Source organism: Zootermopsis nevadensis, unplaced genomic scaffold (assembly GCF_977971745.1).
Source record: "Zootermopsis nevadensis isolate Lab colony 2312 unplaced genomic scaffold, Znev_1.0 Znev_ptg000030l, whole genome shotgun sequence".
In the NCBI taxonomy this organism is placed as follows: domain Eukaryota; kingdom Metazoa; phylum Arthropoda; class Insecta; order Blattodea; family Termopsidae; genus Zootermopsis; species Zootermopsis nevadensis.
In genome coordinates this window covers 9,298,836-9,326,624 of record NW_028259162.1, presented here as the reverse complement: position 1 = coordinate 9,326,624, position 27,789 = coordinate 9,298,836, and the positions used below count along the sequence as shown (strand labels likewise).

Genomic DNA, 27,789 nt, shown 5'->3' with positions numbered 1-27,789 from the left:
TTCCTATACTTTATATTATTTTGTCTTCTCACACTGAAATATTTTCCACGGCATAATTTCAGTTACACATATGCATTCTTACTTTATAATCTGTGCTATAAATGCCAGATATCGAAATGAAGATACGTGACGTCATACCATGACGTGTTTCGTTCGCCTCCCCAGTATAGTCGATATTTCTGATAGCGTCATCTCATAGCGACTGTTTGCGACCAAAACGAGGAATTGAAGTTCGATCAGAATACGGGGGGGTTCGATATTTATCTATTTGTCAACATTTGATTATATCGGATATATCGCGGTAAATTTGGAGTGGTGAAGAAATTATAAACACCTGAATGGAATAGACAGATAAAATGCTTTTATTGAATGTGAAAAGTTGATGTTTTCATGGATTTTGCAACGCATGGCATCCATTTTGGTAAGAATTCTCTAGAGAACATCAGTAGGTTGCATGCAAATGATACCCATATTCTGCTGCAATAATTGCAGTTATGTGCAGATTATATTGTACTGTATTTTTTCTTTTAGTAGCAGGTAAAGAAGCAGCAGAATGCAACATGGACCAACAAAAGATGCAGATGATGTTGGCCAGAATGATGGAAGAAAAACACACCTTTACATATAAAAAACTTGTTGTTCCGATGTCAATGCGTAGTATATACTGGAAGTATTTTGGTTTCCCAGCCACAGATGATGGAGATATTCTCACAAAAGTAAAAATTGTGTGCATCTTATGCAAAACGCAAATAGCGTATAATCGTAATACTAGCAATTTACGAATGCATTTGCAGAATAAACATGCACATGAACTTTTGGAATTGGAGGCCAATACACCACCACGTCGTCCGAGTATGGATGCAAAAGAAAAAAGGTTACACAAGAAGGCTCTTAAGTCTCCAGGTGGAATTGGGCCACCACACATCTACACAACAGCAGCAGATGGTACAGTGCAGATAGAAGGTGATATCCAGTTCATTACAGACCCAAACATTAGTCTTCAGAACTTTGAAGATGAGGAAAGCAGCAGTAATCAAAACAATGTGCGGGTAGTGTTGAAGGGTAGTAGTCCTGGTCTGTCCAATCAGAATGTGGCAATCATTCTCCCAGAAGACAATATTAACAATCATCTTCATGGCATGATGGATGGTAAAACAATATCAGATGCAATAGCAGAATTTGTGATTCTTGACTTGCAGCTGCCGGATGTTGTGGAGGGCCGTGGTTTCCAGAGGCTTATTGCAACTCTGAGATCTCCATGTGAAATCCCAAGCAAGACAAAACTTGAAGAAGAACTCATACCAAAAATTTATGATTCATTTAAAGAGGCTGTCCAGTCTAATGTGGCTTGTATCCCTGGTAAGTAAACATTCACCATACCAGATAATTGTGTTATTAATGTTAAGTTTGAGTGAATGAATTTAAAATAGTGTGCTAAGACACATTTCTCAATTAATATAATTTCACGATACCTATGTAACATGGAGTTGCAGTAGATAAATTAAATGATTTATGTCAGGGATAGTAACCATAAATTAAATACAAATTGTGTAATAGGTTGGGATGGAGGGGTGACTGACAGGTTGAAATTTACATGAATGTGTCATTTCCATAATGATAACAATGGTAGCAGTTCCTTATTTTTGCTTCAGAAAACTAATTTTTTTAATATTCTCATTGATCTGTTTATTCATTTTGTGATGAATTTGTAGAGTTGTGATTATACAATTTATATAGGAACTTAAAGCTGTAGCAATAGTTTTTCCAAGTTACTAGTAATATATGTTTGCTGTAAAGATAGTGTTAGGTCTGTTATAATTTTTGGACTTTAACCCCCTTTACTCTGGCACTGGTACAAAGTATGAAATGAATTGGACCTAAGAGTTGTCATGCCAATATATATGTACATCAAACAACTAACATCCTTCATCTATAATACTAGGTTTTTGGTCTGTTATCTTGTGAATGTAGTCGAGTATCAAACATTTGTATTCTGTCTCTTGGGTAATCTTTTAAGTCTTGCAGTCACCATAATTGTATCCTGGTCTAGTGTCACACATAATTTTTAAGTTGACTTTAGAGGATATCCTCAAACTGAGTCTGTAAGTTTTAAAATTCAGTGAAGATTATTTGGATTTGGTCGAGAGTAATTTTAGAATAGGTGGACCCCACATTTGCTGCTATAATTACTGGGTCATTGATTTGTATATGAAATGAAATATTTAACAATTCTGTTATATGGCTTATGAATAGAATACACAAAATTCTACCTATTCTGCATTTTCTATATCCATCCCTATTGATATGCTGTACTGTCAATCATGTTCCGTACCTTGAGTAATAATTATCTTTTGTGTGTGTAGGAGAGGTTGGCTTGTCTGTGGAAGAATGGTACTCGGGGAATGGGGAAGTGTTCATCACATTAGCAGTGCACTACCAACACCAGTCAACAGAAACCCTCATGGAGACGAAAGTCCTGAGTACGATACACTGCTCCTGTGATATGGACACAGCACAGTGGTCTTTAACATTTGATAACCTGTTTATGGAGTGGGACATCAAGTTGGAGCATGTCACGGCTGTTGTGGTAGCAACAACACGACCTGAAGTGATCAGAGCTCTGTCTGACAAGGACCTGACTCTTGTTCCATGTCTTGTTCATAGTCTTCAGGTAAAAAGGAGTAGTATTTATTCAAGTTTTGGTACCATATAGAATCATCAGTAGATGTATCTGCTGACAAGTCTGTACAGTGCCAAAATCCAGAAGAACATCATTATCATCCTTGCCATCATGAAAACCTCAATTCGTGTATAATGCTCATAGTTTGTGTTATTGGATACCATTAAGGAAGAAACCAATCATATAATATCTGTCTCCTAAATCTTGTTCTGCAATTCTTTTCTTCTAGGGAAGAATGGTATGGTATTATTACAAAAATGTTGTTCCTCTTGTAAGTAATCACCTGCAAGATTACACGCTGAAACAACCCAGCCCAGATGGCAGCAGTCCACATTCTTAAAGCTGTGATAGTCTCAAACCTCATGAAGTTATTTCTCCTTCCATAGCTTTGTACTGGTGCATGTTTTGAGCAACCAGATGTGGCAACCATACTGAACAAATGCAGGACTAGTATTGGACTCATTGCCAGGAACAATGCTGCCGCCACAGCTCTCAGAATCCAAGAACAAATGATGCAGGTGATTCATTGATCATTTTTGTATGTAAGTACTAACGCACTTGTAATATAACCAGGAAGTTCTACACATCTAATATTAAACCAGTCACTGGTCATTATCCCTAGCCATTTCCATCTACTCACTTTCTATCTTTAAAACCATTCTGATTAAGATCCATTTTAATATTATCCTCTAATCCATACTAAATCTCTTAAATTTGATCATTTACAACAGTGTTTTTAGGTACTCTTCAAGCCTTCCTGATATATTTCTACTGAAACCTGGACTGGTCTTATTCATGTAACATCACACATGTCCTGGGATATTTGATAGTGCTGCAGCATCTGCAGAAATTAAGAAACATCCCGTGTGGTCAGGGGATTTTCATAGGAATTAGTCTAAATCTACTGTAGGTTACTTTCTAGGAACTTGGAAAAGAAGATGGAATAACTGTAAGATCCAAACTGTATACCTTTCAGATATCATATTGTATCAAACTGGTAGTTATAATTTTGTTACCCTGATCTCTTCACCTCTAAATATGTGGATGATATCAAACATTAAGAGACATGGGGGAGGAAGCTTCTTCCTTGTGTGACAGGTACCCTTCAAGTATAAAAACGAGTTTTATTTTCCTAGGATTACCTCAGATTATCTTTGTAATTTATGTGCAATACTTTGAAGCTTGAAGAAAATGGATTGAAGATGGACTATCCTCGAGTCTGGACTTCAACATACACAATGCTGGAACAGTTTCTGGTACGGAAGAATGTCATGGCGTCAGTATTAGATAACGTTGAAACTTTGGACAGAGATACCAGTACACTGACTGATGATGAATGGAAGGTAGTTGAAGATCTAGTCATGGTGCTGGAGCCATTTAAGGTATGTGGAGATGTTTTTGTGTTTTGTACTTTGCCGTCTAAGGCAGGTTTTATACCAAAGCAACTGAATTATAAGTTTGTGAAAATGTCAGTGAATAAAATGATCATTGCATACCCACATATTCTATAATTTGCATGAACTTTACATTTCATTGCCCTTCATTAGTTTTATTACTGTCTACTGTGATGCATTGCATACAAGATGATTCATGATGATGATGCATTAAACCACTACACACAACCCCCCTCCATAGCAATAAACAATATGAATTGCTTGGCAATGTAGCAGAAACATTGCTTTCAACCTGTATCACCTATCACTGAGCAGTAATTTTAAAAGTGATGTCGCCATTGTTCTGTTGTGAACGCTTCACTTTGTAATGCATGCTATTTTTATAAACGACTCGTATCGCCTGTGCGCTTTGGTGCAAACACTGCTAACTGTAATGTATGGCATGCATTTGATGATTCTTGTAGTCATTTTGTAATAGTGTCAGCTATAAAATACATGCAAGTCAGATCCAAGAAAGATGTAATAAATATAATACAGAAATTTATTAATTTATTCAGCTCACCAAATAGTTTTGGGTTAATGAAATGAAAGACATTAAGATGTAGCTTGCATGGAGGGAACTGCCTGGATTTTGTTCACTGGCAAGCTTTTGTGGTGATAAACCTTCAGTGAGGAGCTCCATAATTTGTACACTTCACTGGATATTTTCAGGATGAACATATCAAGGAAGATGAGATGGTGGGGCATGTAGCACACAAGCAGGTGATGAGACAGAATTTTGGGTTGAAAGTCTGAGACCACTCAAAAGTCTTAGATGTGGATGGGAGGTTAATGTTAAGATGGATCTTGGGGAAATTGTGTGGATTGGATTCATCTGGCTCAGAATTGTAACTGGCAGTGGGCTGTTGTGAACATGGTAATGAACCTTCAGGTTTGGGGAATTTCTGTACTAGCTGAGCATACAGACAAGGATTTAGAGGATAATTTCTTCCAGTATTGATGCACCCAAGTAAAGGTTGTTCTCATCCCATATATGATGGTCTACTGTTTTTGAAAACAGGGCTACATTATTAGGTGACTGATGAAAATAATGGCTTGTGGTACTCTCAATTGCAGGTAACCATAATGACACTCAGTGAAGAGAAAACTCCACTAATATCTCTGCTGAAGCCTCTTCTTTGGCAGCTTAACAGCTCGCACCTTAAAGTAAAGGAAGCCGATTCAGAAACAGCCCGAGCTTTCAAGGAGGCACTTTCAGAAAGCCTGTCTGATAGGTGGGTGATGATGGTATTACTGACTGGCTTTTGTTCCTGTGCACATGCAAGGAACTTAAATTGCACCAGAAACTACAACAGCAAATTTCATAATTTTAGTGAGTCTGAGTAAGTCCAGAAACTGACTGTCTCTGAAAGTAAATGATTTAAATTGGTTGTTCACTTGTGTAATTATCTTTGGACAGAAATCTGAAGTTCAAGTCCATATTGGTAAGTACTGCACATAGATGTGTCCTTTGTGAACACTTCTATAAGATTTGAAGTGTTTATGGACAGCAGGGGTTTAGTCCCAAACTCATAAGATAACATGAAGTTTGTCATGTCCTATAGAGATGTAATTTATAAAACACCAAATTTAATTGCATTAAAAGACAGCAAATCAAAGCTTACAACAGTTCATAGAATTAAATCCAAAGCGGAGGAGCAGAAGGAGTGGCAAGAAATGATCCTTGCCAGGTTGTGTCACTGAAGTGAGGCAATGTTGGCTAACAAGTCCAGTGTGTGCTATTGCCAAAATCATGTTGGAATTTTTAAATCTTAAAACCTCAAACTTCAAATTTGGAGTTACCAATAGTCCCAGAAATTATTATAATAATAATTCCTTTCTGCTCTTGGTTACATCTGTTATGATGCATTACCTTTTTTCACTGAATTTTAATATATTTCAAATATTATTTATTTTCAGAATTTATTATGGCATCAAAATCTGTCTTTTGGTGTTACCCAACAAACACCGCCTCACACCATATTTCAGATCATACATTTATTAACAATGTAATAAGAAATCGAGTTCTATTTTTGTTAACCCTGTGCTATAGGTACAGTGATACAGCTGTGAATCTGCTGCTACAGACAGCCACTACACTGGACCCTCGCTTCAAATTGCTGCCCTATGCTTCAGAAGAAGACAAAAACATTATTTCCACTTCCATGAAGCAGATGCTTATCAAATTCATTGAGGAGGAAAGAGGGAAGAATTCAGGACCAGTTGAGGAGTCTCCAAACAAAAAAAGTCGCCTCTCTGGTAAGAAATGCAGAGATGAAGTTTAACTCACCTGTCTGACCGATATTTAGGAACTACTCAGTGTGAGTTTCATTCAGGATAGTGAATTCTTATATTTCTCATGGTTTTACTCTACTTCAGGCAAATGGCAAGATGGTGTCTTGAACAGATCAGAACAATTTCTATATTATGTTAATCTGTACAGATGTTACTGTAATAACTTCACACTTTTCACATTCTGTTCTTAGTCAAGTCCCCATTCCTCTTATTATTGTTATTTTAATATTTTCTCAGGGAATAATGATTGGTTTCATAGCTGGAGGAAGTGTGTAGAATGTAATGGGGACTACATTGAAAATTGAAATATATATTAATATTGTACTTATTGTTTGATTGAAACAGCTTCTGTTTAACTTGTGTAGGTTTCAATTGAATCACGTATTAACATGTTTCCACACTTTTAACAAATCAGTTCACAGGACTTGACTTTTGGTTTATATCTTCCCAGGCATGGAATTCTTACTGGGAGACTTGTGTTCATCAAAAACAGGAATGCCTGCAGAAGAGCGAGCCAATCTGGAGCTAGTTCAGTACCAGTCCGAAAGTACAGCTGCTCTTGACTATTGTCCCTTGCAGTGGTGGGCTAAGGCTGCGGCAAAGTGCCCCAATCTTGCACGTCTTGCCCACAAGTACAACTGTGTGCCAGCATCAGCCACTCCTCCTCATCGTATTCCACAGGAGAACCAGGTCCTTTTCGACATGAGGAGGGCATGTCTGGGACCTGAACTAGTGGACAAACTTCTGTTTCTGAATGGGAACCACAGTGTGTGAAACACCATTATTTCAGTCAGTCGGACTGATGCACATGTTGAAGAGATAATCCAAAGAATAGGTAAGAGTCTGCATATGAGATATCGGTATTAAAATATTTTGTGCAGTGTACTGTTTCTTTGCACAGTAAAGATATAGAAATGATTAATGTGATTTATGAAGAGAGAAATGAGTTGTGGTCTGGGTTGTGATGCAGTGTACTCTTATTTTAGAGAGACACCTCACTTACATCTTCTACCCTGTAGATGGAGGTCATATATGTTCCTCCATAATGTTGGTAACCACTTACAAGACCATAATCCACATTTTCACCACATGAAAACATCAAATCTCAAGTATGAAGCAGAATATGTTTGTCGAGCTTGAGAAAGGCTTGATACAGGTGGATCTCCTGTAGCGTGGGAAATGATGGCATGAAAAGAATTTGTAATTCTTCTTTACTGATTAGGCATAGCAAGAACTTTGTCTTCCTTCAGTGCTGATCCTGGATTGAGGGATTCCATTGATATGCATACCAAATGGCTTTCCAGTTTAGTAGTGAATGCACATTAGTACAGTATTCCTCAACCTTTTTGGTGCAGCAGACCCCTTCCCCAAAATTACCTCATAGATTTTTATTAAATACATTATAAACCAACTAAAATGTAGATAGAAGGTATAATTTTTTATCATGATTTTACTATAGTGTGGAAGTAAAAAATGTGATGAAAGAGCTTAATTCTTGCAGTAGTAAAGTAAAGTTTGTCCCACTATACGCCATATATGCGTTTGGGGTGAGTAGAGGTATAGCTCCTCTCTTCCTTGACCTCGGCACTAGATGGGGGTGAGTGGTCAGCATCACGCCCCGGCCGGCTTTACCCCCGGGAAAGGACCCCCGGTACCTATTGTAGAGGAGGCTGGGTGGGCCCCAGAGCCGGTCTGGATGCAGAGGCTAGAGGAAAAATCCTCTGCCCCCCATCGGGGATCGAACCCCGGTCGTCCAGCCCGTAGCTAGTCACTATACTGACTGAGCTATCCCGGCTCATAATTCTTGCAGCAGTATAGCATTAAAATATAAACTACTCAACGCATGAATCCCCAGTTGAGAAAAAACTGCAACGGAGGACTTGGTTTGCTTCTCCTCTTCCTATCCAATGCCACAGGTTTTCCATTGTGATTGGTACTGATAAATTTTCTTCATTTTTTTCCAAAGAAATAAGTTTTTAAGGCTACATTCATATTGACATGTGGTACAGAAAATCTGTCTCTGCTAATGAACATGAATAAAATGGGGAAAGCCGTATGCATACAACTCGCCACTTGCATATGGTCAGTATTATACATATTGTTCCTTACAGAGATATACACAAAGTTAACATTGTTGTAATATCGGTAGTTTCTCTCACATATCAGTACTCAAGGAATGAGGTTCCACTTCACATGAACCGCTGCTATGAAGATATTGTTATAATATTGTACACTCTGTATAACAAAAACCAGGAACTTGAAATTTTCTTTGTCAGAATTCAGAAGTGATGTACACACACAACTGGTATCATAATTCCAGTCATTCATAATCTCCTTGTCCATATACAGCTTTTATATATCTTCCATGAACGACACTGATTTATGCCAGACATCTGTTAAACAAAGACACCAATATGTCTGCCTAATTTTAAGAAAACCATTAATTAATGTTAATGGCTTTTCAGAGTCCTCAGAAAGCAAAACAGAGGTGGAAGCTTTTCTTTGTTTGGTTGCCCATGTTCTCTCACGGCAGGGGACTGGTGTGTTACAAAGATCACGTTTGCAAGTTTGAATTCCAATGTCTAAATATAAATGTTTTAATATGTGTTATATTCATAGAAATGGCCCTACTCTTTGAAATTGTACACTTGTTATATTATATAACTATGTATGTTTCAAAGCTTCCATGTAGAACTCATACCAAGAGCAACTGGAAATAGATACCAAAATATGCAGATTGTGATGTTTGAAAAAATGTGTAATTGTTTCTCTAAAGCACTCACAGTCCAGTAACTATGTGTTAATGAGCAAAAAGTAATTGCCATTCTTATGATTCACATTGTCACTGTATTCTTTGTGGTGCGTTGGCAAGGCTGGAAGTGAAGGAACCAAGTATTTCTTTTATTTTTCCATGGTGTATTGTTCATAATTCTGATTTAAAGGTTGTGTTCGAATCTGACCACAGACAAACAGTTTTATTTGCAAAAACACATGCTTTAGAATTATTGTTGTTTTTTAAAGTATGCTGCCTTATACAAATTATTAATTGCTGTTAGCCTTTAAAAGCCTGTTTTCAAGTGCATGGTTTATGTTGTACAGAATGTACATATGGGATGAGTAAATCATTTGTTTGCATTTTTATGCAGATTTTCTCTTCATACTAATGAAATTTAGTAATGCATCAATTGCATAGAATTGAATGATTATAAGCCATGATTTTTAAGGATGTGGAAGGAACCAGTCATGCTGTACTTTATAGTTTTGCATTTTTCTGCATCCTGCTGTCACTTCATCCCTGCTAGGTCTGAATATTCTCCCCAGTGTCCTGTTCTAGCATTTGTCTGGAAATGTTTATAACCATTAAAAAATGCAGCTGGGATAGTCCTGGGCCAAGATTCAGAACATGACACTTCACTAACAGAAGGCAAAAGTTCTGAGCATTATTAACACAGTGCTCAGAGAAAAGTCTCTGTTACTGAGTTCTGTGTAAATGAAGGTGGCCAACTAGTAGCAGAGTAAAGTAATTGTTTAATTACTTCTTAATTTAATTAATTAGTAAATTAATTTGCTGAAATTGTTACAAACAAATAGTAATATTTTATAAACTTATGAATAATAAATGCATCTTTTAATCCTAAAGAAAGAAATATTTTGTTCTCAGGGAAAATGTTAAAAGTCATATTTATATAAAACATGCTAATTTTCCATTTTAATGTGGAGCACCAACAAGGGCATGGACTTTAAGACTCGTGGAAGGATATTTGAAGCAGTAGAGCAAGTTTTTACAGAGTATTTAGAAACAAATGTAAGGAATAAAATCAAGATATCACAGAAGAACTAAAGGTAGAAACAGTAACAAAAGATGATGAAATTAAGGATACAATGGTATAGATGTATGGCATTGCTTCAAGAGCATAAAAATTTATAATGGTAAATAAATAACTAGGATCTAAGTGGAAGACCAAGTGAGGGGAAACAGACAGAAGAAAGCAGGGAAAGCTGACACAGATATAAGATGTAGTGAAGATGAAGAGAGAATGGAGGAGGCATCACAAGATGACCGACCCCTGCCAAAATATCAGTGTATGATGACAGAAAAGAACCATTGCAAATCTGCTATGCCCTTCCCACAATAAATCTGTGGTTAGCATTATTAAGTCTTGTATCATTATCAAATAAATATAAATTAATAAAAGGACCAGAAAATGTAAAAAGGAAAGTAATCTATAACATGAACATGCTGACAAGTGTTATTTTCAGCTAGACTTTGCAGTACATTATAATTGAATTGGTGATTAAAGAGTAATTTATTAAACTTTAACTCTCATGTGGAATGTTTTCCCACATGAGAGCTGTAAAAGCCACTGTGACACCCCTACAATCTGTGTGTTTCTCTTTGAATTGTGTTGAGTATTCAAAATCGGTAGCAATGTCAGGCCACCAGAAGCAACATACAGTGATGTAAAAGCAGAAATAAAATGATCTCTTTTCTCCAGTACAGATTCTATGAGATTAAACTGTTCAGGAAATTCCTGTTCCATTAGCCTGTTATGGATAATTGGCATTTTATAACATTAAATGTTGCCATTAAGCCTATTTCTCTTGATTCGTAAAGACTACTTTACAGGGAAGTTCAAATTATCACATCCCATATACACAATATAAATCTAACAAGAAATCAATACAAGTTGTGGATTGTTTCCTGTTTACCTCAGTTTTTTACCAGAAGGTAAACTTAAAAATGTGTGACACTGTATATTTATGCAAGTTTTATACACTTCTGTATATAATAAATTAGAGCTTTTATTTAATACAATGAATCTGAAAGATAATGTACATAGCACTATATCACATATAGACTCATTCTTGATACCCTGTGTTGTCATCTTGACATTCCAAAGGTTTGTTGTAAAATAAAATCAATATTATGGCCAGCTTTATTTTCATATACCTGTGTATTTGTACTGTTTGGGTCCAAGCACTGAAACCCTAGAATAAATACAGAAACTAATGTGAATGGTGGCAAATGGACAAACACATGAATTTTCACCAACATTTCTCCAATACAGTTATTCAACATTATTTTTTACATCCCATGATTAAAAACATGAAGTTGCCTTTCTCAACTTGCTAAAGATGTAAAATTTAACACAGGCTGCAGTTCATTGTAACATCCCAGTAGGTTTGGCTGACAAATTCAGATATTAACACTAATGTATTTTAAAGCTAATGTTCATAGTCCATTTGTAGTACAGTACAACCCCTCTATAACACGGTTTGCTATACCGTGGTTCCGGATATAATGTGGGTACCTCATGTCTCCCCATAGTGCAGCAAAAAAAAAATTATCGGTTGAACTCAATGTGTGGATTCAAGAGGACGACGAAGTTCCTGTTGTTAATCACATGACTGACGAAGAAATCATGACAGTACTACAGCAAAGAAAAAATAATATGAATGAGGCGTCTGATGAAGAGAGTGAAAATGAAGAAATTACGGAAAAGGAACCACCCAGAATTAATGAAGTGTTAGATAATATAAATAATGTCATCAACTGGGTGGAAAAACAAAATGATTGTGATCCTATCAATTTATTGCACTTGAAAAGTATCAAAACTTATGCAATAAAAAAAATCTCAAAATTCTAAACAGAAAACGATATCAGACTATTTTAAGAAACAAAATGAGTAAGATTTGTTCAAAACATTTTTAGTATTTTCTTTTAGTGTTAATATATAATTTTATTAGCATAAAAAGTATTCAAAGTGTATAATTATCATACAAAATATGTATTATTGTACTGTATAATAGTGCAGTGTAAAGCAAGTGACCTAAGAAAAATATTTTACGTAAGTACAATACAGTTTCTCATAATTATTTTTTTACGGATGCTGATAACAAAAATATTGCTAAATTTTGATATATAAAAAGAATGTAATAGTATATAAATAGTGTGTACATAGTGTTTGTTTGTAAATAAAAAAATACAGTACAGTAGTATAATATATTTTAGTACGGTATATTAAAATGCAAGCCAAATTAATTATTTATTACTTTTTCCGTAAAAATCAATCATAACATAGTCAAATAAGTATGTATACTCTTAAATGGTGATAGTCTATCAATACTGTACGTACCATGTAGTACGTCCAGTACTTGTACCAATTTTTCCGATGTACTCCCGTAATAACGCGGGTTTACCCGTCCCCCACGACCCGCATTATAGCGGGGTTGTACTGTATCTGGAAATTTTCAATACTGCTTCAGTTCTGAAATTTGCAAATCTACTCAAAAATCACCAAAACACACATTGTTACCAAATTTTATGATTGACTGCTGCACGGTGGAATACCCAGCATAATTATCCTTCTGTCTGCTGTGTCCCCTTATTCATCTGAAGTTATTGATGAAGTCATTTTTGACATGCAATGTTGGAATCTGCCAACACTTCTTTGTTTCTGCAAGAAAATTACTGAATTACCTCTGTACCTCTTTTACTGGATTTAGGGCAGTGTTCTGCAACCTTCAAATATACATAACAGCACACCAATAAAATTATGCCTCATGGAAGGGGGCATGAAACTACAGATGGTCACAAATATGTATCATCACTTACTGAATAAATTATCGATATGAACCTGAGTGTGGTCTGTCTGTATGTGTATCACAAATTCAAATAAAAAAAGATATTGCCTTTTACTGACTATAACGTACACCTTTACAATTTCTTATAAAGAATTGTGACATGCTTGAAACCTTGTGGTGGCACACTGGTTGCAGAACACTGACTGAGGAAAGGAGGAAGGAATGTTACATATGGTTCACAGACTTGTATTTTACAGCATATTATCCCAGCTACACATTAACTCTTAATTCTGTTCAACTGATAATGTGTGAACTAGTAGAGTATTCTTATAAGCACTAATTGTGTAAGATATGCCACTGTTCGCAGCTTTTAGATGGGAACATAGCCACCTTCATCGGCTCTAATTTCAGTATTTCCTAAGTATAAATCTTAGAAATAAAAGTAGACTCTAATATTTGCCCTGTTCAAATTCAGTGGTCACAGCATTCTTTGTATTCCTCTTTGAATGCACTATAACCTGGTAAATTGATACAGTGCTTACAAATCCAAAACTAAACCACAAACATACCTTAAATCTGTGTCTCAAGACACCCCACGCTGATGTTTTACCCAGTCAAAATCCTCATAGAAACGAGGGTCACTGATTCGCAGCATTGAGCGCTTATAGAGGTAATAGTACAGCACAGCCACTGCAAGTAAAAGAAATGTCATGATCATTTAAATTTATATAACTGTAGTTTCACAATCTTTCTCACAAATCATAGCCACTCACAAAGTCTCTGGGTTACATATAACCAGATTAGACCATCTGGCCATATGTGCTCCAGGGGATGTTCCCATCGTTCACTTAGCGACCAGCTATGTAAGGTGATAGTGAGGATGAGGTATGTTATGCTGATGACAATCGTAGCTCGGAATCGGTCATACAGCAGTTCAAGCAGACCAGCCTGAAATAACATATATATTAAACATTAAAATGCAGAATTATGTAGACCTTTTTTAGGGTAACTGCAACGTTCTGTGGTACTCACCTGGAAAGCATATGTAGAAAAGAAACTGAGGACCAGTGAAATCAATGCAAATATTAAGCAAACATCTTGAATTCTGAAAAAGAAATTACAAAAAATTCACACTGTCATCATCTATTCATCCTGTAGAGCAACACAATTTATGTAGGTTGTCACAAAAATAAAAGTATATCTGGGAAATTTAAAGGAACAGAATTTTTTTAAAAAGCAGAATACTGTAACATGTACAAGTTGAGATAAAGACAAATCATACAGCTGTTCACTAAATAATATAGTTCATAATAATATATAATAATAGAAATAAAAATGTAATTAAAAATACAGAAGTGTTGTTACAGTTAAGTTTAATTATTGTATGTAAGATGAAATAATACATATTAAATGTATCAGAAGTCAATATTATGTATGTTTTTATGTGCTGCAGTGAGAGCTGCTTCTTGAATCATAAGCATGTATTTCATCTATGTACAGGTAGTGTAGAATCTTAAAAATCTTAGTGTAGAGGTAGTATGTTTAGTCTTAATTTTTCAAGATGGCAATATATCTACCAGCCCTTTTTTATAGTACACACAGTAACTTTTTTAAATTTCTGTGTCCATATACAGTAATTCCATATGAATGAAATGGGTACACTGACACATAACAGATTGTTATTACATCCAGTTCATTTCTTTAAGGAAGTCTATTATATAAGTATTGAAGTAATGTAAATAAATGTTACTCTATTCAGTAAAGGACCTTCAGTCCCATAAAAATTGGGCCCCCTTTTAATTAAGAAGATTACATCTTGGAATTAGCTAAGTGGTTGTATACTGACAACACTGCTGCCCTTCCCCAAAACTTGACTTTCCAATATTACTGGTTTTACATTGCCTATTACTGTAACACAATGTCAAGTACAACAGTGCGATCCTGAGTCATATTCTACCAAACAAGAACTAATAAACTTTAATGAAAGTAAAAGCTAATGTACTTCATGAGAAGTAAAACCTAACATTCTTACATGAAAAGCAGTAACTGAACTACACTGCTCTTACGGGCGAAGTCTGAGAAACAGTTCACAGAAATATCAGCAAATAAGAGGCCAAATTGTACTATCAACATAACACAATAACGAGAAGTTGTTAACCTCATGTTAATGAGAACCAAAATAACTGTCCCTAACCGCCATATTTTATACGCTTGTTGCCATGGTGACAACGGTAGTATTCGTTTAAATATCAATGACAGATTCGGGAAATTAGCGCGTAAAATAACGACTGCAAAATTGTTATGCATGTCATTTTATTCCATGTATTATTACAAATCCGATCAAGAAGTTGCACCATTACATTAAGATATTTCATACAATTAAAGTAAACTCTAGAAATTTACATCGTCGCTGTCCCAAGTACGGGAGCACGGATCATATATGAGATGGTACAAGATACGTGATAAACATGTGGTACTATGCAAAATATTACGTGCACTTATTGCCACAGGATCCACAAATGCAGGTCGGGACAGGCTTGTAATACCCCCTGTTTGGGCAGGTATTTCCATGAAAACTATGGCCAGCAAATGGCGTGTATGTATGTTGAAATTTGTTCTTTCCTGGTCATCTGTGTGCATTGTGTCCGTACAGTAGAACTCATCAATGGTGGCGAATACTTTTTCAAGCCTCTCATATAATACTTTCAGACATGGGCAGATGTCAGGGAAGTTGCACGTTTCCTTGCTGTATACAATGAAGGGTTGAACATAAATTATCTTTCTTACAACATCCCTGCTGCCTGTCACCGTTATGTATTTAACGATGGAGGATGAATTGCAGAAAGTTGGGCTCACGCCAAGTTGCTTTGAGCCGCTCATCTTTGTTGTATGAACCGTGGCATACAGCATAGGCTATACCAACAGTTTATAAGATTTGGTAGTCTGAGACGTTTTGCATATTTCTTTCGTTTTCTGTGATCTTACTATGGTGAAATACTTTTATGTCTGTGGTTCGTTGTGATCTGCTTTTGGTTGTCTGTGATTATGCGCTCTTTGGCCTAATAATATAACGTGCTGTTTGTTTCGCTGCTAAAATGAAGTAAGTTTGTTTATGGGTAGTAATCAGCTATTTTCCCAAACCATCCTTTGACTTTTAACCAACTTGTATTTACCGTTTCAATGTGTTTATTTCAGGATCGGCTTGTGTGCATATAGTGGGTATAAAATATACCCTGGCCATGGGAAAACCATGGTTAAAACAGACGGGAAGGTTAGTATTTTACATAGATGTTTTTATTCAGTTCATTGTATTTGTAAAATGCCCTTACAGAATATTGTTTTCTTTCTCAGACATTCACTTTTTTGAACGCGAAATGTGAATCTTCATACTTGATGAAGAGGAATCCTAGGAAGGTTACGTGGACGGTTCTTTACAGGTAAAAGTTGCTTGATGTGGTGTTATATGTCAGTCCTATAAAAGATTAGAGTAGTAATATTACAAGAAGTGGATCGTTCTCATTGTAACACGATATTTTTACCGCTTGTGACAGACGTAAACACAAGAAGGGCCAGGAAGAGGAACAGGCGAAAAAGCGCACACGTCGCACCCAAAAGTTCCAAAGAGCTATTGTAGGTGCATCTCTTACAGACATTATAGCTAAAAGGAATATGAAGCCAGAGGTCAGGAAGGCCCAACGTGAACAGGCTATCAGGTAAACAGTGACATTATATACATAGGAACTAAGACTGAGCTGGCAAAAGAATAATATGAGAAAAATTAATTTTCTGATAGTTGCAAGCATTCAGAATTATGAAAATGTACACTTCACTCTTTATTATGACAGAATTTTCTCATATTTAATCATTATCAATGTGAATAAATGCTTCCTAAAGGAGACTTTATCTTTGTAAAATGGAGCTTGGTATAACATGATACAGAAGCTAGGAAAGTTGTTGCTGTGATGATTACTAACAATCTGTCAATCCATTGATTAAAGAATGATATAATTAAATGGCCTGAGCAATGACTGTTGTGCATCGGACATCTGCAATATAACACATTGTTTTTGTTAATGTTTTATATCATATTATATTACAGGGCTGCAAAGGAGCAGAAGAAGGCTGTAAAAGCAGCAAAGAAAGTTCAGGCACCAACCAAGGTAAGTTACCTGTTACATTGCCTCCCAGCAGTTTCATTTTAAAATTTAGGGGGTACCTGAAATATTGCAATCATCTACTTTTATAAACCTCTTAAATACAAGCCCCTGTATGTAACAGAAAAGCTTGGGATATGCAAGACATTTTTGTATGTAATACCCATGTGAAGAATGATTGGAAACAAACAGGGCTTAGAACATGGCTGTCTTCTGAGATGTGTGGGGTAGTCTGGTAGATGTTTCACAGTATTTTCAGAGGTTCTTGCTTCCTACATCATCAGTGTGGTGGTGGTGGTGGTGAAGGCAACAAGCACCTCTTGTAATGTCAATTAACTTCTACCAGACTACATGGCACAACAACCCAAAAGATAGCCATCTTCATACTAAGCATAATTTGTTTGGAATAAAAGTATTGTGTGAATAGAAATACACATTTTGCAGTCACCAACATAAGAGTGACAACACTGTCAGGTTTTAAGAGTTCGTACACATAAGGATAGAATTTTTGGTTGAATGGCCCTTGTATTGACCTTGCATATTCTTGGCTATCATTTCAGAATTGTGTCATTTCCAAGTTTTACTGCTTAAAAACAGTTGATGTCTGCTTTTATTGTACCAAGTAATGAATATAATGAAAATTAAAACTAATATCACTTGAGCAGTTTAGCCATAGGATGAGCCGGGATAGCTCAGTCAGTATAGTGACTAGCTACAGGCTGGACGGCCGGGGTTTGATCCCCGACGGGGGCAGAGGATTTTTCCTCTAGCCTTTGCGTCCAGACCGGCTCTGGGGCCCACCCAGCCTCCTTTACAATGGGTACCGGGGTCCTTTCCCGGGTGTAAAGCACGGCCGGGGCGTGATGCTGACCACTCACCCCTATCTAGTGCCGAGGTCAAGAATGAGTAGGAGCTATACCTCTACTCCCCCCCCAAGTGCCTACATGGCGTATAGTGGGACAGCTTTACTTTACTTAGTTTAGCCATAGGTGAGAGGTTAAGATAAAAACAGATTAGAAATAGGTTGAAGGTTTGGACCAAGTTCAGTTTGGTAGCCTTCCAGTTTTCACAATTTCACAAATGGTGGCCCTTGACCTGCTGTCAGATTCTCAAGGTCTGTTCCATTGAGTTTGTTAAAGGTTTTTTCTTTCAGGCAAAAGCTGTTCCAAAACAGAAAGCATCCAAAGTTCAGCAGAAGAGTGCACCACGTGTTGGAGGAAAGCGTTGATAATATTAGGTTGTACATCTTGTGTTAAATATAAATAAAGTGGTGTTAAGTGTAAAAATCTGTGTTTGCCTATGACATGATTTGTTTTGCCCAGCAGGCAGATAATTTTTCCTCAAGTCCCTGCTTCCAGACCAGTTCTGGGGCTCACCCAGCCTCCTATCCAGTGGTTACTGGGGTCCTTTCCCAGGGGTAATGTATGGCTGGGGCATGACATTGACCACTCACCCCTATGTAGGGTTGAGGTTAAGAAAGTAGGAGCTATAACTCCTCTCCCCACAAGTGCCTAAATAGCATGTACAGGACAGTTTTGCTTTTTTACTTTTCAAGTAAATATATTTCTTCTATTAGATAAATTACTCCCCTAAAATATTCTGTTTTTCACTATGGAAAATAAAGTAATTCAAGTGTGTCAGTGCTACTGACATGCAACGTGGATCAAACTGAGTAACATAACCACTTAACATACGTATCACTTTGTCAATATGATTTGGTTTAGGTGGTTGTCACTTTGCAAACCCAGGAATTTTGTATTTACTGACTTGTATATATACTTTACAGCTCAACCAATACCAAGCTTATTGTTGTGAATTATTTGTTATAAATTTTATTTGATTCATCTAGATTTAGGGCCAGCTTATTAGCAGTAAACAATTTACTCATATGAAAAATAACTGTGTTTGGTGTTGCACAGAAAACATCAAAATGTTTTATTATTATCAAAATGTTTGCTAGAAATTATGATACTTGTGTCATCAGCAAATATGGGTGCTGTGAAGATATTAATTGTTGGAAGGTCTTTTATGTGTATTATGAAAAGCAAGGGCCAGAAAGTAATGTTAGTACTGTCCTGGCATTTACCTAAGACTGAGTAAACACAGGATAAATAATCTCTTATTCAATATATTAATAAGAACTTCCCAATTGTGAAATGTGAATGCTAATTAATATTCAGCACAAAAGCCAATGAGGAAATAAAATGCATAGTGACTTTTGAAGAATATTTATTTGCTACTTTTTTAAGTACAAAATTTTAACATCAATTTACTGCACAGTATATGTAGTTGAATGATAGTGCATATTGCAAAGTGTAGAGAGTGTCTGGTATGGCACTGTTTAGTTGTTCATCTGTTTCTTGAGAATGGACAGCTTGGTGAGGCAGTCATCCCTCCATGCTCGGCGTTCCGGCAGTGTCTCAATCGGTACTTTAGTACAAAGTTGTCTGTTGATTTCTTTTACAAGTGGACCTTCAAACTTTGGCACTGGACCTGATGTCACACTCACATCATAAATTGTCTTGCTGTAGCGATCACAGTAGCTTTCCATACCTGCGTCATGTCAGGAAAATACCATAATAAATATTCAAAACATGAAATTATTTTCATACAAATGGTGTAACTTTCATCTGTTTTGAGTTTCAGAATATTCCATTCCACTTAGGGATTCTGTCACTGAAATTGTATGCTAGCCTCATTTCTGACCTATGTGGACTGGAGAACAACAAAAGATTTAACAGTGGACTGGAGAAAGGTATGACATTTTCATAGAAAATAGACAAACACGTCTGTATAAATATACGAAGTTTTATGTTGAACACAGAAAGTACTTGAGATACATTTTTTACTGGTGTGCTCTTCTGCTGAAGTAACAGCACAATCAATGAGAGAGATCACTTTGTAAAGCACACCTGAAGAACTGGTCACTGACTGTTTAAAAAGTGTTGCATACCAAAACAAAATCATGGTCTGGAATGTTATTTATTGGAAAGGCATAGGTCCAGCACCTGTAAATGGGAAAATGCAGAAAAAACATTGCATAAAGCTTTTGGACAACTGCATCTTCCCAAAAACAAAAGAGTGGTTTCTCCATGCCAAGTATACACTGGACAGCAGAGGATAGGTAGATCAAACTTGTTATGGATGTAGTGGTTCAGGGATAAAGTAATTTTCTTTGACATACCCTCAGCATTGAGGTGAGCAGTCTCTAATGGTCCCAGGAAAGCATATCGCATGCCCAAACCTTCAGACATGACATTGTCAATGTCCTCAACATTCAGAATTCCATCAGAAACCAGTCTCCATACTTCATTTAAAATGCAGTACCTGTTTGAAAAAACAGAATACCATTTGTTGGAGAAATCATGACATTCAGCTCAGACAATCCAGAACTAAAAGATACTGATGTAAACAATTTGTAACATATATGTCTTAAGTATTACAAAGCATGGAGTGATCTTAAAATCTAATAAGTTCACACATATATTTTATTAACTCATTAGTTTAATGAGTGAAGAACAAGACTGGAAAGGTGTACTGTTTGAACACAATGAAGTCTTAAATGTATTCCTCATTCCACTTCGTAAGTGGTGACATCAACAGATTTGGTTTGTTCATGGTAAAACCAAGCTAGCACAAAATGTGTACAAGAAATCCACAGAGACTCACTGAATTCTGTTAAGGGCAAACCCTTCAATCTCTCTGTTGAGGCAGACAGGAACCTGCCCAATTTCCTTCATAATTTCACGGGTCTTTGTAATGACTGATGCTTCTGTCCATGGTGCTGGTACCACCTCCACCAATGGCACATAATATGGTGGGTTCACCTGGACAGGAAGCACATTTATCCACATTGAGGTAATCAAATTTTTAAGTACTTACTATGGCAGCACTGTCCATCAGAAGCCATCTTGAAAAAAGGAACCAGAAGACTGATAAAAGTTACTATATTTAAGTAATGTTGCTTTCATTGTTGTGTTCCTCCTGCTGTGGAACAGCTGTACCCATCACCTGAACTAAACATGGTACCCATTCAGGTATGGACATTAAACATTAAAACAAAAATGTGATGTTTTCAAAAGCACCCACAATATTGTGCTAAATGTAAGAATCACGCAACTTAGACTTTGAATGTTGTAAGTCAATTTCTGGAAGATATTTGACTGAAAGAGTAATCAAGAAAAAATATTATTTATCTAAGATATTATGCAACAATTTATTGTTCTGAAATGTATTTAAGTTCTTAAATATAACCAAAAAAATGAAATTATGTCCTTTTCCAGTAACAGCAGTGACACTGCATTTATTATTTTTATTAATAAATTATCAATTTCTGAATTTCTTTCTAACTTATGATGTTAATTGAAACATGAGTTAATATATAAGCATAAGTATTCAAGAACTGTAATTAGATATCATACATAATAATTAACCATCTTCATGAAGAATTGTTGTCTTCCTCAGAAGTTAATGGTTACTCAGCTTATCCAGAAATTACCCAACTTTTATGGAACCAAACTTGTTTTTACAGGTGTTCAAAACAGCCATTATTATCCCATCTTATGTCTTCCCTTCAGGTTTTACAACTTAAATTTTGTATGAATCCCTGATGTTCCTTATGTCTGCTACATTTGCTACATTTCATGTCCTAGTAATATTTTATTACAAATTATAATAATAATAATGTAATTCTTTATTATTTATGTGTAAACATGTTAATTTGTTGGTCTTCTATCTTCACTCCTCTGTTTTCAAACATTCTTATTCTGTGTTCTCCTTTATGGGTAAACCTATTTTAACAGCCAAATACAACAACATGATTAATTATATATGGATTTTATTATAGGTCTAATTTAAAATGACCACCAAAACTCCATGTATAGATAAGTAAAATCTGAAGGAATGCATTTGGAAACTGTGTATTCCACAATGGCATACATCCTTGCAATCATTTTTACACAAATTCTGCCTACTGAGGTGTTTGAATTAATGCACATCAATAGAGAATGAAATTTTCAATCTGAAGGCTCAGAAATCCATACCCGTCAACATATGGTTCAGACTGTATTATAGAATGAACAAAGGGTAATATAAAGTTATCTAAACCCAGTAAGTCAATCAATCAATCAAATAAAAAAATTAATTACTAAAACCTTTTCTCAGATACTGCTGTTTTCATTGAAGTGGAAGAAGTACAAATAGCAGGAAGATAATGACTTATTTACACAGATATAGAGTGGAACAGACAAACAAACAAGATAATGCATGGCAGTGTTCTAGGAGGATTATGCGTTCATATAACGAATTAGGGGCACAAAGATGGACAGTATAAGAATGAATGATCAATCAATAAAGAGTAGATGAATATCATATAACTTGTTCAAATGCTTGCAATTTTGCAACAGAATTAAATTTGCATTGACAATTGAAGCATTCTAGTTAGCTGATTAACTCTATGGCAATAGAACCACAAGGGTTAACACTAATAATACAGAAGCTTGCCATTAAACATGATTCTGAGCTAATTAAATATAATAAATATCATTACATTCAATTTCTTTAACATCCATTTTAATTTTACCCTTTCTCCTTCTCAGTGTCTCACCTCTTCACTGGGCAAGTCTGTTGTAATCAGATGTTGCTGATAACAATTATTCATGATGGTTTCCTTTGTGAAGATAATGCCTGATAGGTAGAATTTTTGTCTCACTGATGAACAGAGTCAATATTTGTTTACCCGTGAGTGTGTGTGCACTCGCGCGTGCAGGCATGAATAGACATACACATTGTGTTCCCATCAGGGTAATTCTTAGTAAGGGCATTAAAGCTTTTTCCCTCCATCACCACCACAACATCCCGAGAAACTTGGCCATAGATTATATGGGGTGGTTTACCTTTGGGCAAGAGCTACAGAAAATGCCAGTAATCTACTGGCTTTGAAACTACTGAACTACTGAAAAATATCTTTTGGATGGTATACAGATGGGCAATGTTCTAGTCAGAAAGGATGAGCAATTGATAGGGTACAAGTATCATAAGAGTAAGATTCTTCCTGTGTGACTGTTTCTGACCTGATAAGATATCAGCTATTACATGTAATTCAATGATAATTCTTCCCAAATGAATTCTGTGAGTGAAGTTACTCCTCTCCCGGATCACACACCAACGACATTCTGACTTGTAAGAAGCAAGCACTTACAGGGTGTGACACTATGAACTGGTTTTTGTGTGTGAGTCCTTCAGACAGCCTGGAGGGGAGGAATGTGCTTGTTGAGCTGGACAGTATGGTATTGTCATCCATAAACTTGTCCACATCCTGGTACACAATCCTCTTGAGGTCCAGTCTCTCTGGGACACATTCTTGCACCAATGTTGCTCCCTTTATGGCTTCCTCAAGATGTGTGGTTCCTGCAGAAGTAGATAAGAAATTCAGGGATTAGAACACAAACTTTCCATGCAACCTCTGAAAATTTGTATGATTAAACATTTTAGGCATATCAAAACATGTGCTTTCACAGCAACTGAATGCAATGAAATCTTTTCAGTGATCAGCCTTGTCAAACTGAGTTGCAATTCAACATTTCAGAGACTGCCTCTGTCTCCAGAGAAGACTTCATTGCTTGTAGAAGCATGCAAAGTATTACCACTAAATTAGCCTGGTTGTTTATCCTCTCACTGTGCATTGATTTCTTACCAATTTCCTGATATAATGCAATTTTAAGATAAAAATAGAAAAAATTTCAATTTTCTTTTAAAATGTTTTGTTTACAAGCATTATTGTATGCCAGTTTTATAAAGTATTGACTTTTATTGACCCATTCCATGATATACTGTTATGGCTTGACAATTAGGTATGCTATTCCCTTACCAATCCTCTGTATCAGGAACAGTGATGTCTATATGTTTCTATTCAAATATTAGTTATATTGTTAAATATTTATCCACAAAGCAGTCAATAACTGTATGTATCTGAGGAATGTGTGTTATACAACATTATTTTAATTACGGCTGACAAATTTATCTACAATATGTGCCTGCCTACTGATAGCATGAAGAGCTTGCACAAGATGATGTAACATCTTAAATCAGATGTTTAACTAAACATCTGAAAAAATTATGATCTTTTATTAGAGTCTCACAAATAAGGTATATATTAGTTTTTGTGAACAAATTTAGGGAACATTACCCTCTAACTATAAAGTAATTGTTCCTAAGTATGAAAAGATCTATGTTTGACTTGGAAAAGGATTAATGTAATTTGTTTTATAGTAGCTGTTGAGGAAATATATAACCACATTAATTCCATGGCACTGCCTTCTTCCTAAGACTCTTAAAGTGGGTCACCTGTTTCTCTGAAATCCATTTTAATATTCTCTTTTTATATGCACCTATAACTCCCAAATGGTTTCTTCCCATGAATTGCTAATTTTTCTGTGTTTTGCTTTTGTCTGTCACATTAATTTCTAAAACCTTGCATTTTACATGACTTCCAACATTTTGTTTCTCTTCTTCATTACCCTTCCGCATTATAAGGTAACATACCTTCCAGATAACCTGCAAACTTTTAACACAGACTGTAAATAGGTATGTTGTTACCTTTAATAAGCGCAAACTGCTGACTTGCTGACAGTTTTCCTCGAAGAAGTTTCTTTTCTTCCAGAATCTTGGTCTGTTCTTTAATATCATTCAAAGCAGATGAGATTTGATTCTTGTCAATGTCATAAATGTATACACTGTAGCCAACACTGGCAAATAACATGGCCCAGCTACGACCAATCAGACCACTGAAAACCAATGTCAAAATTAGTTCTGAGGCTAGCAAAACCTGGAGGCCCAACAGATAGGGTTTCTGTCCTCTGTCCCTCCTTACCTGATAACAGAAGCAGAATATGGCTTTTGAAACATTGTGAGTTTATGATGTTATTTATAATATAATATAACATAACAGCTCATGCAGAACCATGATGTTACCCAAAAACTGCTGAGTGATATTTTCATTAATTAATCCACTGGGTGAATATATATCAGAGACATTAATATATGTAAAGTCGTTTTGTCTGTTTCCTGGCATATTATACAAAGATTTTTGATCAGCAACCAGCGTGACCCCAGCAAGAAATCGGCACTGTAGCCATCAGTGTCTCCACCATGTAACTTTGTATCCTGACGTTCCTCCAACGTCATTCCGCGAGTCGTTAATACCTCGAAACTAGTTACAAATTAAATTACACAACAGCAAGGAAGTTGGGGAAAGTAATTCCCCTGCAGGCAAGCCTTGGCATCGTGACTCATTTGTGCGAAATAACTATCACTGGTCTTCAACCTGGGGACAGCGGTTTGCGAAACAGCAATAAAAAACGTTGAATTTGAATGTTAATCGAGTCCGCGTCTAGTATTTGCATCATCGCATACTAAATTATGCAGCCCATTAATGTTTAATTGCCACCGTGATCTCATTTTTGTGTGACACTGTATTCAGTGCCTAAACAGAGCGGCAAAGTATCAGGTGAAGGCGCGGTTCGTACAATTCGTGTTCAGTTAACTCGAAAACAACAGACTAACAGCTACAAATTCCGTCTGAAATGTTTTTCGTTTGAATCAAGTCTCATTGACAGGCCTTCGTACGACCTGGGACTCCAATCATTGTTGAATGATTTGGGCCAACAGTTACTTCGACAGTTTTCAAAAGAAAATCTACACATCGCATTTTATCAAAATACGCTAATCAAGAACGGAATTATTTCGTCCGCATCGACAGACAAAAATAAAGATGGAAAGGAGCAGGTTCAAGTTTAAACCATCATGATCGAAGACTTGCGAGGGCAGAAAATGGATTTCCGAAATTAGTAATGGCCCGTAAAAACTCTATATTCCAAAATCCAAAAATAATCACTGAAATAGGGAAACCCCCCCATGAATAAATTGATTATAAATAAATGATATGCACAATTTACTGTCCTTTTTTAAAATGTAATTATATAATATTTAAACGCACGGAGGCGTGTTAGTGTGTGCATCTTTGTACATTTGTTAAATATTCGAAAATTCAGAGAACATTCCGTCAAAATGTTAAAAGGAGAGCAAGCAGAGAAGTAATACAGCGTACAAGAGACTCTTGTACGGAAAAAGATTGTGGTAAACTGACACAAGTTCTATACAAGTAAATGGCAATTCGACATTTCTTAACATCCACTGACCGTGTAGTAACAATCTGCAGAGTTAAAACTCCTGTTTAGTCTGTAATTCTGGAAAGTTACTGGATTTAGGTTATCTCCATCACAAGACAAATGACGTTAGCAAACATTGATAAAGGCGTGCTGCAAATAATAGGAGTGCTTCTGGATATCGGACTGGGTCAAAAGGATTCAATGAACCAAAGTTCGTAAGCACTTCCACAAATGCGTTAAAATTTATTAAAAAGAAAGCATGTTGAAGAAATGTTCTGTGATACAGCAGTAGCTATTGACTGTGTAAATAGCAAACAAAATTATATATATAGCTAATTGTCGTTTTTGTGGCATTCAAGGAACAATTCCAAACCAGTTCAGATCCTGTATTAGACACGAAACAAAAGAACTAAAATAAAATCATCAAATGCAACTCACAATTGTTTCTCAGACTGAGAAGCAATAAAACATAGAGTTCTCTAATGTTCAGTTCTAGGGCCTTTCATTTTTATAATATATCCTATATAAATGATTTCAAGCGCGCATGGATGGGGCGAGAGGTGTGCACCGGGTATTGGTCGGGAAACCTGAATGGAAGAGATCGCTGGGGAGACCTAGACGTAGATGGGAGGATAATGTCAGGCGGGATCTATGGGAGATAGGAGTTGAAGGAGACTGGATTTCGTTGGCCCAGGACAGGGTCCGGTGGAGGGCTTTGGTTAATTCGGTGATGAACCTTCGGGTTCGGTAAGCCATCTAGTTAGTTAGTTAGTATCTCTTCCATGTTTGAAAAGTGCAAGGATGTGACAGGGGACTGTCGTCGCCTATTTTGTGTTCTATCGCTGGGAAAACTTAGGAAAATCACGAAAACCTCAGTAAGAATAGCTCCTGGATTCGTGTTCCAGAGAAGTTGGTTTCTGTAGCTCGGAAAGTAAACACGATAGCAGAACGGCAGAACAGGTTTGTTTCGGCTAGAAGGTTACGGGAACAAAGGACACAACCAAGGAAAAATATATTCTGGGTTCGAATCCCAGTGATCATGGTTTCTGTAGCTCAGAAACTAAGCACGAAAATGGATCGGTGCCAAGGCCGAATTTGTTTCAACGACTCTCTGTATGTTTTAAGTTGGTCCGTTAATTCAGGACTGTTACCATGCAAAACTTATTCGGATATTTGCTTGTTAACATTTCACAAGACTAAACCAAGAAGCAGGGCTTACCTACATAAACTGAAGCCGGGTTTACAGCTGTCTTCACAGTAATTTGCTTACCTGCCAACAATTCCAATCTTCTCGTTCTTGCTAGCCATCGTAGATTGAACCCAAGTGACCAGTTCTTTCTCGAATGAATTAAATTCTGTTGTGACAGTCGCTTCGTATCGAACTACAACGTTTTCACTTTGATGCAACAGCTTTACGATAACAGCAAACTGTTTGTGAACCAGTCGCCAATGGGATAATATCGTATGTATGTCAG

At 36.3% G+C, this 27,789-nt stretch overlaps 4 protein-coding genes across 7 annotated transcripts; 2 read left to right on the top strand and 2 right to left on the bottom strand.

The window, feature by feature from the left end:
- Positions 1–164: 164 nt before the first annotated feature.
- Positions 165–11,342, top strand: LOC110836643 (DNA replication-related element factor). 3 transcript variants are annotated; one of them, XR_015537976.1, is made up of 9 exons: positions 165–421; positions 532–1,359; positions 2,364–2,671; positions 3,067–3,198; positions 3,862–4,062; positions 5,191–5,348; positions 6,167–6,372; positions 6,860–7,243; positions 7,395–11,342. XR_015537976.1 is itself a non-coding variant. In XM_087359123.1 (8 exons), exons 1-8 carry the CDS (start codon positions 391–393, stop codon positions 7,180–7,182), a joined length of 2,184 nt encoding a protein of 727 aa, XP_087215249.1. In that variant the 5' UTR covers positions 165–390; the 3' UTR covers positions 7,183–11,342. The 3 variants fall into 3 exon arrangements, 2 of the variants coding, with proteins under 2 accessions (XP_087215249.1, XP_087215248.1); XM_087359123.1 differs by having other exon boundaries at positions 535–1,359; positions 6,860–11,342; XM_087359122.1 differs by having other exon boundaries at positions 6,860–11,342.
- Positions 11,343–13,562: 2,220 nt separating this feature from the next.
- Positions 13,563–15,223, bottom strand: LOC110836644 (transmembrane protein 138). The gene is made up of 4 exons (XM_022078067.2): positions 15,026–15,223; positions 14,026–14,098; positions 13,767–13,941; positions 13,563–13,683 (listed from the first exon to the last, which is right to left on the bottom strand). The coding sequence occupies exons 1-4, from the start codon at positions 15,154–15,156 to the stop codon at positions 13,577–13,579; spliced, it is 486 nt and encodes a 161-aa protein (XP_021933759.1). The 5' UTR covers positions 15,157–15,223; the 3' UTR covers positions 13,563–13,576.
- Positions 15,224–15,937: 714 nt separating this feature from the next.
- Positions 15,938–18,435, top strand: RpL24 (ribosomal protein L24). Its single transcript, XM_022078070.2, has 6 exons — positions 15,938–16,093; positions 16,189–16,264; positions 16,345–16,430; positions 16,545–16,706; positions 17,093–17,153; positions 18,301–18,435. Exons 1-6 carry the CDS (start codon positions 16,089–16,091, stop codon positions 18,373–18,375), a joined length of 465 nt encoding a protein of 154 aa, XP_021933762.1. The 5' UTR covers positions 15,938–16,088; the 3' UTR covers positions 18,376–18,435.
- A 924-nt stretch (positions 18,436–19,359) lies between these two features.
- Positions 19,360–27,789, bottom strand: Had1 (beta Hydroxy acid dehydrogenase 1). Of its 2 annotated transcripts, none has more exons than XM_022078068.2 (6): positions 27,585–27,789; positions 24,744–24,931; positions 23,347–23,555; positions 20,817–20,974; positions 20,332–20,474; positions 19,360–19,700 (listed from the first exon to the last, which is right to left on the bottom strand). In XM_022078068.2, the coding sequence occupies exons 1-6, from the start codon at positions 27,620–27,622 to the stop codon at positions 19,489–19,491; spliced, it is 948 nt and encodes a 315-aa protein (XP_021933760.1). In that variant the 5' UTR covers positions 27,623–27,789; the 3' UTR covers positions 19,360–19,488. The 2 variants fall into 2 exon arrangements, with proteins under 2 accessions (XP_021933760.1, XP_021933761.2); XM_022078069.2 differs by lacking the exon at positions 27,585–27,789 and adding an exon at positions 25,018–25,358.

Bases quoted from the DNA above. Each gene is read 5' to 3' on its own strand.
- LOC110836643 (XM_087359122.1), top strand. From the start codon at position 391: ATGGATTTTGCAACGCATGGCATCCATTTTG. The intron at 2,672-3,066 runs GTAAAAAGGAGT...CTCCTTCCATAG, and splicing joins GTCTTGTTCATAGTCTTCAG to CTTTGTACTGGTGCATGTTT. The intron at 4,063-5,190 runs GTATGTGGAGAT...TCTCAATTGCAG, and splicing joins TGGTGCTGGAGCCATTTAAG to GTAACCATAATGACACTCAG.
- LOC110836644 (XM_022078067.2), bottom strand. From the start codon at position 15,156: ATGAGGTTAACAACTTCTCGTTATTGTGTTATGTTGATAGTACAATTT. The intron at 14,099-15,025 runs GTAAGAATGTTA...TTTCTTTTTCAG, and splicing joins GTTCAGTTACTGCTTTTCAT to AATTCAAGATGTTTGCTTAA. The intron at 13,684-13,766 runs GTGAGTGGCTAT...TTTTACTTGCAG, and splicing joins ATATGTAACCCAGAGACTTT to TGGCTGTGCTGTACTATTAC.
- RpL24 (XM_022078070.2), top strand. The intron at 16,265-16,344 runs GTTAGTATTTTA...TTTCTTTCTCAG, and splicing joins TGGTTAAAACAGACGGGAAG to ACATTCACTTTTTTGAACGC. The intron at 16,431-16,544 runs GTAAAAGTTGCT...CGCTTGTGACAG, and splicing joins ACGTGGACGGTTCTTTACAG to ACGTAAACACAAGAAGGGCC.
- Had1 (XM_022078068.2), bottom strand. From the start codon at position 27,622: ATGGCTAGCAAGAACGAGAAGATTGGAATTGTTGGCAG. The intron at 20,975-23,346 runs GTAAGTGCTTGC...CTTCCTGTCCAG, and splicing joins AGTTCATAGTGTCACACCCT to GTGAACCCACCATATTATGT. The intron at 19,701-20,331 runs GTATGTCAAAGA...GACATGACGCAG, and splicing joins TGCTCACCTCAATGCTGAGG to GTATGGAAAGCTACTGTGAT.